Consider the following 11,120-nt stretch of genomic DNA (forward strand, 5'->3'; position numbering starts at 1 on the left):
AATGAAAATATTAAGGAATCCACATTTTCATGTTTGGTTATAAAAAAAAAAAATGAGAAAGAAAACAAAAAATATACCAAATCCATGAACAAAATTTTGATTTCATACATCATTAATATTTAATTATCTTAATTTTTAATCATATTAAAGTAGACTTTTGCTTTTAGCAATGTTAAATATAGAAGGAAAATGCGATGAGAAATGAATATTCTCCTTATTTTCCTTTATTTTCTTTCTTCAAGTAAAAATCTTGATCCAAACGGATCATAAGCGGTATCCATTTGGATCGGGGATTTTTTTTTTGGAAAAAGAAAAGAAAAAAATAGAAAAAGAAGCTTATTTTACATTCTATTTTTCTCTATATCAAATACTACTAAAGATGAAATTTATTTTAGTATAATTAATTGAATGTTAATGATATATAAAATTAATTTTTTATTCATTGACTTGATGTATTTTTTTTTTCTTCCCTACTTTCTATTTGTGTTTTTCATTCCTTTCAGTAATTTTTTCCAGAAGGGTATATGCTTTTCAAGTTCCAAAAGGAGCTTAAATATTTGCTTTCTTAAAAATGACAAGTAGAAAAATAATTAATAATTTCACATGAAATAAAATTTAACAGCGTCGATGAAAATCTCAATGAGTTCAAATTATCACCGATGATTGAATCAAGATTTTTCCTTATGAGGCATTTCAACAGTTACATACAGCTTGAAATTTTTTTTTTTTAACATATATATATTTCAATTATTGAGAGGGTGTGAGATTTGGTATGAAATACCTAGCTCTCTTTGTGCAATTCGGTCGAGTAAACCTACACTGAACCCAAAAAATAAAACAAAACCAAGAAAAACTTAAGGCTTAAGATTTCATGAAAGAAGTAAACCTATTTACTCAGTTTGCAACAAATTAAGCTCCATTTTGGATAATAATAATAATAATAAGATGATTATTATTAATTAATTTAAGGAGCTATAGGTGCTTATTGTTGTCACAGATGACAAATAGAAATTTAAAATTTGGAGTGAAGAGGGAGGGAGGAATGGATTTATGAAGGGATAGGTATGGTTGAAGGGTACACCACTTGTCCTCAGCCATTCCATGACTCCTTCAACCACACCCCCACAGTGCCCCACACCACTCTCCCCAACCCCTAGCCTAATTCTGCTCTTCGTACACGCGCTTACCATTTACCAAAAGCTGGAACCCTAAACCAAACTCTCTCTCTCTCTCTCTCTTTTTACTTTTTACTGAACATATGTGTTATAAAAAAGTACCAGAGAGAGAGAGAGAGAAAGCAACTGAAGAAAGAAAGGTTTGACTTGGGGCTGGGCCTGGAAGCGGAGAGAAACGCTCTGTGTCTGCCATAAATACAGCGCAACGTGGAGGAAGACAGGAAAGGGGTTGGCGTTGATCGGTTTTTCGTCATCCCCCCTAGTTAAAGTCCGTATTTACCCATTTATAATTTATGCCCTCGCTCCTCCTCAGAGCCTAAACCCCCAATTCGACACATTCATACATTCAAACTTATAAACATATATACACAGATTGTCAATTTAGAGAAGAAGAAGAAGAAGAAGAAGAAGAAGCAAAGGGTTTCTTGGGACTTCTTCATTTTTCCCAGAAATACTTGCACCGACACTGGTAATCAATCTCGCTGTCTCTCTCTCTCTCTCTCTCTTCTTTTTTTTTTTGGGGTTTGTCTTCAGTCTTCATTATCTAGCTTGGAGCTTTCAAGAAGGATTTTTTGTTTTTTTGTAGCCTTGAGCGGAGGGTAAAAATTAGTGCTTGCAGATTTATTTATTTTTTTCTTTTGAAGTTGCTTGGGTTATCGTCAGCAGTTTTGGTTCGGAGTGTGATCTGAAGAGTTTGGGAAGCTTTTGGTCTTCTTTTTGAGTGATCGAGTTTGTTCTAGCTAGGCTTCTAGCTAATTGTCAGCTTCTTCTTCCACTTCATGTTTTGGATTTGCATGTTTTGGGTGCCTTCTCTGTTCTTTTTCATATTTTTGTGTTCTCTACCGGGTTTTGGTCATCCTTATCTTTCTTCTCTTTTTTAAAAATCTTTCCGTGATTTTATTTACAGGTCTGGTTCTGCTGCTAATGCAAAGAAGAAGTTAAAGCAAACCCTAATTGAATATTTCAGGTTTTTTTTTATTCTTTGGATTAAATAAAAAGTACCGGAGATTAAAAGCGAGTGAGGAGGCAGAATGTATGGAGATTGCCAGGTGATGTCCTCCGCCATGGGAGGGGACTTGGTGTCTTCGGAAGCCCTGTTTTCCTCTCCGCTCCGAAACCCTAACTTCAACTTCATGCCCAACATGTCTTTCCCACCTCCTTTTACTCCCATCATCCCCGTAAGTACTTCTAGTTCCATTCTCTCTCTCTCTCTCTCTCTCTCTCTCTCTCTCTCTCTCTCTCTCTCTCTCTCTCTCTCTCTCTCAGTTTAAGTAAGGGAAATTATTAATGGTGCAGTTGGGTTATATATTGATGTATACATGTTTGGTGTGCAGAAAGAGGAAGGAGGAGGAGGAGGAGTGACGATGATGAGATCGGGAAAGGATGATATGGAACAAAGTGGGTCAGGGAGCGAGCATATAGAAGGCTTATCAGGGAACGAACTAGACATGAGTGAGCAGCAGCAGCAAGATCAGCAGCCCAAGAAGAAACGCTATCACAGGCACACCGCTCGCCAAATCCAAGAGATGGAAGCGTATGCCCCTCCCCCCCCCACCCCCCAAAATTCTCTCTCTCTCTAAAGGTTTATTTCCAAATGCATGATTGTGTAAGTTATGGTATTACAGTTTATTTAAGGAATGCCCACACCCGGATGATAAGCAGCGAATGAAGTTAAGCCAAGATCTCGGCCTCAAACCTCGCCAAGTCAAGTTCTGGTTCCAAAACCGCCGAACCCAGATGAAGGTTTTCTCTCTCTCTCTCTCTCTCTCTCTCTCTCTCTCTCTCTCTTCGTGTGTGGTGGAATTTCCATAGCTTAATTTAACTTCCATTGCAATCACTGTTTCCGAAATGGGTTATGAGAAGGGTGGGGTTTAATGAGTTGGCGTGTAATTACGCTAACTTCTTCATATTAAAGCACTAAAAGCTCAAACCCACTGCTATAAATGCATGCCCGTCACCACGCCCAACAACGTAGATTTACATACATTTGTGCGCATCCTCTTGACTTGGGGCCTCTTCCACCCTATCCCCTTCTGTCTACAGTCTGTACCCCATAAATATACAAACCAGGGTTTTCAATAAACCCTACCTGCACCCTCTGCTCTTCAACTAATGTCTCTCCCTATCCTAGGGTTTCAATTAAGAAATATCCCATTTTGTCAAAACCCACCCTACCTCAAGACTAAATCTCATTTCTTAGTATTACTTCTCCATTTAATTTCACCATACATTTTTCAAATGAAAAAAAAAATTATATTTAAGTATATATTAAATCTAATATGATATCAACACGTGAAAAAAATTATCTAATTAGTTAAAATAACAAAATCATATTAAATGATACACAAATGTATGTGTATTCAATTTTCTTTTATTTTTTTTTATTGTCGTAATTTTATAGGCACAGCAAGATAGAGCAGACAATTTGGTGCTAAGAGCAGAAAATGAGAACCTAAAGAGTGAGAATTATCGGCTGCAAGCGGCATTGCGCAATATTATATGCCCTAACTGTGGAGGGCCGGCACTGCTAGGAGAAATATCTTTTGAAGAACAGCAGCTTCGCCTTGAAAATGCCCGCCTCAAAGAAGAGGTACCCTACCCGCCCTCTATATTAATGTTGCTCTACCCTATGCATTAATTTTGCTTCTTCGCTGTAAATATAAAATACGTATATATGTAAATGTATGGACAATGCTAGGAATTAATGGCGAGCATATGGATACCTAGTTGCAATTAATTCTATTCAGCATTTTTAGTGTTGTTTCCGAAGGAGAAAGTGGGGTTTTTGTTTTTGTTCCTTTTGAAAATTGGCAAATGGGTTTGTTTTAAAATTAATGAGGGGTTCAAGGCAAGCAAATGCATTTATAATTATCGCGCATTAATTGCTTTCAAAACTGTAAAAAATTTTAAAATGTTTTTGTGATTTTGAATGGTTTCAAGCAGTTACAAATTAATGTTGATGGATCATAAATGCACGATTTTTAAAAATATCTTGTTCTAGTTACCTGTCCATCCTTCTTTCAGATTCTTGCATTTTGAGTAATTACATACAAATGGTGAAAGATATACCTGAAGATATTTTCAAAATAATTATGACCAAAGTTGAGAGCTGCATGTCTGAGAGAAACTGACCCATAAAATAATGTATTCTAAGAACAAATTAATATTAAACATAGCCATTGCACTTGATAACCTAACTAGCTGAGATGATAGTAATACATGTAATAGCAAGGATACAAATGCATCACACTAGAAATTTTGAAATTGATGAAAGAAAATGGAATCATTTCATTTTTCATGTTTTAATTTATAAAATTCAATTGGACTGTATTACAGTTGGAACGTGTGTGCTGTCTCACTTCAAGATATACCGGCCGGCCCATGCCAGCAATAGGACCACCAGCTCCTCCTTTCCTCCCTCCTTCATTGGAGCTGGACATGAATATCTACTCGAGGCATTTCCAGGAGCCCATGCCCAATTGCGCCGACTTGATTCCAATTCTGCCGCTAATGCCGGAAAACTCCCAATTCTCCGAGGCTGCATTGGTGGTGTTGGAAGAGGAAAAATCGCTTGCGCTGCAGCTTGCGGCATCGTCCTTGGATCAACTCGTGAAAATGTGCCAAGCGGGCGAGCCCCTTTGGATCCAAAGCAACGAAAATGGGAAGGAAGTCCTAAATATCGGCGAGCACGTGAAAATGTTTCCGTGGCCTTTGAATCTCAAGCAGGAGACAAGTGAGTTCAGGACCGAAGCCACTCGACACAGCGCTGTAGTCATAATGAATAGCATCACCCTAGTTGATGCCTTCATAGATGCTGTGAGTACCCTCCAATTTCATAAGGATCTATTCTCTTCTGAAAAAAAATAAAAAAAGCAATATTTCATGGTCCTTTTCGTCTGTAAATTAATCAGCTTCACTAAAAATGTTGTTTATTTGCTTGGGCTATTTCAGAATAAATGGATGGAGCTGTTTCCTTCCATAGTTTCTAGGGCAAAAACTGAGCAGGTTATTTCCTCTGGCGTTTCTGGTCATGCTAGTGGTTCTCTCCACCTGGTAAGTATATATATATATACACATATGTAGCACTAATAATCTTATGAATATTTTAACTGAAATTTAATTATTAATGATCAGAATTTTTTGCAGAATTAATTTGTTGTTTCTTTTGCTGCTGTTAATATATATATATATAATCTTTGTTTGTTGTTGGTAATTTGGCAGATGTATGCAGAATTGCAAGTTCAGTCACCATTGGTGCCCACCCGGGAGGCGCATTTTCTGCGTTACTGCCAACAAAATGTGGAAGAGGGAACTTGGGCAATTGTTGATTTCCCTATTGATAGCTTCCATGACAATGCTCAACCTTCCTTTCCTAGATACCGAAGACGGCCCTCTGGCTGCATTATTCAAGACATGCCCAATGGATATTCTAGGGTTTGTGCCAAATCTATTTCAAAGGGATGTCTTGACTTGGATTCTCATAAGATCAAATTTGTATTGTTCCCCGAATTAACTTGTTGCATGGCAATATAACGTGTAGGTAACATGGGTAGAACATGCAGAAGTAGAGGAGAAACCAGTTCATCAGATATTCAACCACTTGGTGAATAGTGGGATGGCATTTGGAGCACACCGTTGGCTAGCGGTCCTCCAACGTCAGTGCGAGAGGATTGCCAGCCTTATGGCTAGAAACATTTCTGACCTTGGAGGTTCTTAATTCCCTTCTTCAATTCATTCAATATCCTTTAATCAATCCTTCTAAATTTATCCTTCCCAATACACATATGTAATGTAAAACCCTAACTAAGCATTATAGATTGAATTCTAAAACCCTAACTTGAGCATTAATTTATATGTACGTTTGGTGAAATTAATTAACAGTAATACCAACTCCGGAAGCACGGAAGAACTTGATGAAATTGGCACAGAGAATGACAAGGACATTCTGCACAAACATTAGCAGTTCCGATGGACAATCATGGACAGCCCTTTCCGACTGCGCGGACGACACAGTTAGAATAACCACAAGAAAGATCACAGAGGCAGGCCAACCCAATGGGGTCATCCTTTGTGCTGTTTCCACTACTTGGCTGCCATACCCTCACTACCAAGTATTCGATCTCTTGCGGGATGAACGCCGCAGAACTCAGGTACCTCTACTGACCGATCCTATCAATTTGTGATAACCCCATATAGGATCAAAGCCATATATATAATTTTCAAAAAATAGGATCATATAATTTCGACTGCCATTCTAATAGCCTCGGTGCGTATGTGCATGTAGTTGGATGTGCTGTCCAGTGGGAATTCCTTGCATGAGGTGGCTCACATTGCAAATGGTTCTCATCCTGGGAACTGCATTTCTCTTCTTCGGATTAATGTAAGATCTCTCTGCAAAACCAACATATAGAGTTTTATTCTCTCTTCTTCATTTTAATTTTTTTGTGCCTATTGTTTCATATTGCATGTGCTAGCTCTTGGCCACGAGTGCTAGGAATGTGTGTTTTGCAAAGCTAGCTTCGTAATTAATTGAGTCTTGTTTCTTTGTTCATTGAACCTTTTATTTTCATTTAAAAAAAATTGAATTACAATCAGAACATCTCATTGTTTTTGGGTTGTTCAGCATTTTTATAGAAAATTTTTAAAAATATTATTTATTTATTTTTGAGTTCTCTGTGTAGCATTTGAAAATTAGAATATTAAGTGATCTCCTTATGTTTTCTAAAAATGTAAATTTTTAAATAATTTTTCATCATTTTTCCAAAATAGTAGAAATTAGAGTCTATCGAATGTGTTTTTAGATAATTGAATTCTTGTCGCACTTTTATATATGTGTGTGTGAGTGTGAACTTAGCTTTGAACAAAAGAATTAATGATGATCCATGCAATAGATTATAGCTAGTTGCACAAAGTCAACTGAACTTACATTTGGACATGCATTGTTTGAAATTTCTTGAAATCAGAGAAGGATGTTCAAGTTTGGAACAACATTGCTGAATTAGAAAGTGCTAAGCTTGTGGGTTGTCCCAATTAATTAGCAAGTAGAGCTAAAGTTGCGGCAATTGATCAGCAAGTGCATGCAAATAAAAAACACATGTAGAAAAATATATTAAAAAAAAAACAACGCTTATACAAACAATTTGCCTATATTACAAAGTAATTATACATGCATAATGCATGATTGTCAGTTTCTATGGGCATTTAAACAATATATGTTAAGGTTCTTTTTGTCATCAATTTCCATCAAACCACTTGTGTCTGGTCAGTCACCTACAAAATGGCAAGCAAACTATGGAAACTCTCAAAATTTTCTTTTGGTGATCTCTCTAATATGGTTCGCCTAGAACAAATATATGTATATATATATATATATATATATATATATATATATATATATATATATAGTAAAAGGGCAAATGAAAGTGAATGTGGCAACACAGAATGCGTATCTCCATCTATGTCTATTTTAAGCTTATCTCCTCTCAGGGATGAGTCTATATCTTCAATTCTCAAGGATAAGTCTAGTTGTTAAATGAGATAAAAGCATACATCTAGGTGGAGACTTACGTCCATAGGTGAAGTTAAATGAAGTTTTGATTAGGAAATTTGAGTTCCCTTTGGACCAAAAAACAAACATTTATGTGTAGTCATTTTCACTTTTCATCAGTTATAATTAAGTCAAATAAGGCTTCGCCATACAAAAGCTTGAATGATTGTGATATCGTTTAATAGAGATTAGAATTTGTATTTGTTGTACACTTACCTTGTTACTATACCCCATTTACATAGTATAAATACACAATAAATAGAATCACCCGATGTTTAGATCGAGAGATATTGGATTTGGATTTGTATTGGATTTAGATAAAATGTAATATGAAATTGCATTAAAATTTGATTAAATTCACTCAAATCCAAATTCAAGACCTGAAATTCATGCTCCCAACTGTAGCGTCAAATGAAATTTAATTTCAACAATAAATTTGACAACAAGATTACTAGAAAAGGTTGATGAATAAAATGTTTTACCTTCATAGTTTAGCTTTCTAATTGCATTATTGTGTCTATACAAGAAGTACAACAAAGAAGCCTAGCTATGGCTAACGCAAATTCAAATATATAAATTGAAGATGATAAGATTTCAAGCTTGCTTGCTAGCCCAGCCTAATTTGCAATATCCCTAACAATGTTCATAGTGAAGAATATGTTGGTGCAAATTTTCTGAAAAAACAAAGGTGCACAGTAAAAATAATTTTAGAATCCATTGTTTCTTTTTCAAGCTAGTCTAAATTAGCAATAATTTTTCATTATGCATGTGTTGAAAATATTACCTTGTGTTTGACCCAAAATTTACAATACAAAATTATATCCAGTTCTATTTTCAAAATTTAAATTCAAGACCAAAAATAGTGAATTTTAGACTCAAACATCACTTCAATGTTTTTCAAAATTTATCCATTTAATATTGAAAATAATTTGAAGGAAAAAAAAAGTTATCAAAATAAATTAAGTATTTATATATATATATATATATATATATATGTATATTCTCAATTTATATGTTAAAATTCAATAATTTTAAACTAGAGCTAAAATTTTAGGTTTGTTTAATTAATTTAATGATTAACAAAGATAGATATATATGTACAAAATTGCAGGTAGCGAGCAACTCATCCCAAAACGTGGAGTTTATGCTGCAAGAGAGCTGCACCGATGACTCCGGCAGCCTCGTCGCCTTCACCAGCATCGACGTCGACGCCATCCAGCTTGCCATGAGCGGCGACGACCCCTCCTCCATTCCCCTCCTCCCCGTCGGCTTCGTCATCGTTCCGATGGCCCCCAGCTCCAGCCCCGCCACCGCTGACCGCCCAACACATCCCTCCGTCGACGGACCACCCAGCTCCTGCGGCTGCCTCCTCACCGTGGGTCTCCAGGTTCTGGCCAGCACCATCCCCACCGCAAAGCTCAACCTCTCCACCGTCACCGCCGTCAACAACCACCTCTGCAACACGGTAAACCAGATCAGCGCCGCCCTCAGCGCCGGGGGTTCCTGCGCCGATAATGGCTCTTGCACGGAGCCACCACCCAAGCAGTAGTCACCAACCGAATTACCCAAAATGTTCTCCCTCTCTCTCTCCAGCCCTTCCGTGGTATCGTGGAAATAATTCCTTTTGCCTCGGAGCATGGGCATTTTGGTCTTGAAGTTTGGACGTGCGCCCTGGTCTAAATTACCAAGAGGGGCAGAGGGATAGCTTTTTCTCTTTCTTTTTTGGGGGGTCAGTTTTGGAAGGAGGGGAGATAGGAAAGGGAGAGGGGTTTTGGGTAATTCAGGAAAGTAGTGGGGGGTAATTCTGTCAAAAATTAGTAGGTGTGGTTCCCGTTCTGACAACTAAGGGTAAATAAAGGAAGCAGTAGAGAGATGAGGTTGGTTAGGGAGAAGATAGGTAGACAGCGTAATGAATGTGAACTTGTGAAGGGAGGGGGGGTAAAAAGGTAAAAGAACCGGGGGGTAAAAAGGTAAAACGAGAGGAGGAGTCAAGAGCGCACCAGATGGGACCCTTGGGCTCACCAGCCAGCAAGGGTCATGGTTCGGGAATTGACTTCCCCTTCTTTTCCCCCCTTACCTTTTTATTTTTATTGTTTGTTTGTTTGTTTGTTTTGAAAATACTCTTTTGATTAATTAATTTGCTTTCTTTTTTTCAGTTATTGTTATTATCTCTTACCATGCATTTGGGTGTTTTAAAATTTAGATTTTAATTTAAATGTATGAAGCTTTGGATGAAAATATTGTGCAAATAATATTAACTTTTTTCCAAATTTACATAAATTTTAACCAAAAATTCAAACTTTAACCTCTCTTATGGTTATATTTTGAGAATATGGATTTTAAATTTTTTTTTTAGTTTGTATGAATTTAATGAAATTTAATATAGTTTTCTGCTATATAAATCAAAAGTAGGAGGCGGGCTGGCCTTAAAATTTAAGGTCGTTCTATTTCGTCTAGTATTGAGTTTTTTTATAGTATATATATATATATATATATATATATATATATATATCTCATTGGATTGAAAAATAAATTCAATAAGACCTTTGTATTAAAGGAGAGAAAGATAGATAAGCAACTCGTTATCTTGATAAATAAGTTAAGAGTGTCCATAAATTTAAACAATAAATTTAATAAAAGATTTTCGTTTTGCAAGGGAGAAAGACGGAGAGGCAATTCATTATATATATATATATATATATATATATAGAGAGAGAGAGAGAGAGAGAGAGAGAGAGAGAGAGAGAGAGAAAGAGTTGACTTTTTGAGTTTGATCCCTGATTTTGTGTGTGTGCCTAAGTACTTGAACAGGTCAATCATTCTGATCACACACATGAAAGTGAGGTGGAAACCAGAAAAACCTTAAAGAGCACATACTCTTGACATATTCCATGGAAAAATGAAGAGCGAAAGAAGAAGACATGTTTTGTTTCATTGTATTGCATTTTGATTTTATATTTTGGTCTATAATAATTGCATCTCATGCATGATAGAGATGAATGCTCAATGGACCATAGATTGACTCATAGGAACGAATACCCTTAAGATAAAATGTCACAACTTACTCACACAGGGTTGAAAAAGTTCAAGGGTCAAAATGAATTTAACAAATACTTCGGTCGATCGACGCAAAATTTTTGAGCTCAATTAAGAAGCCTAGGCCATAGACTAATCTTAGGACCCCATGCACATAAATAAAAAATCCCTTAAGCTAAAATGTCACATTTTATACAAATAGGGATAAGTCATAGGGTCAAAATTATGCTTTTGAATGGCCCCAGTTGATCGAACCAACCTAGTTATACTTAGCTGGGTCGACCGACCCTTTGATTGGCTGCAAAGCCTTAGCCACTGTCGACCAAACCTGTGGCAGTATAAATGCATGCCACGGTTGACCG

At 36.5% G+C, this 11,120-nt stretch overlaps 1 protein-coding gene across 2 annotated transcripts; it reads left to right on the forward strand.

Moving 5' to 3' along the window:
• Positions 1 to 1,335: 1,335 nt before the first annotated feature.
• Positions 1,336 to 9,874, forward strand: LOC131164887 (homeobox-leucine zipper protein ROC3). Of its 2 annotated transcripts, none has more exons than XM_058122420.1 (12): positions 1,336 to 1,644; positions 2,083 to 2,353; positions 2,510 to 2,709; positions 2,801 to 2,918; positions 3,577 to 3,765; positions 4,512 to 4,991; positions 5,127 to 5,228; positions 5,397 to 5,609; positions 5,716 to 5,884; positions 6,057 to 6,325; positions 6,460 to 6,555; positions 8,834 to 9,874. In XM_058122420.1, exons 2-12 carry the CDS (start codon positions 2,207 to 2,209, stop codon positions 9,269 to 9,271), a joined length of 2,421 nt encoding a protein of 806 aa, XP_057978403.1. In that variant the 5' UTR covers positions 1,336 to 1,644; positions 2,083 to 2,206; the 3' UTR covers positions 9,272 to 9,874. The 2 variants fall into 2 exon arrangements, with proteins under 2 accessions (XP_057978403.1, XP_057978404.1); XM_058122421.1 differs by lacking the exon at positions 1,336 to 1,644 and adding an exon at positions 1,864 to 1,978.
• The last annotated feature ends 1,246 nt before the right edge of the window (positions 9,875 to 11,120 follow it).

The sequence above is a fragment of the Malania oleifera genome, chromosome 9 (assembly GCF_029873635.1).
Source record: "Malania oleifera isolate guangnan ecotype guangnan chromosome 9, ASM2987363v1, whole genome shotgun sequence".
Lineage (NCBI taxonomy): Eukaryota > Viridiplantae > Streptophyta > Magnoliopsida > Santalales > Ximeniaceae > Malania > Malania oleifera.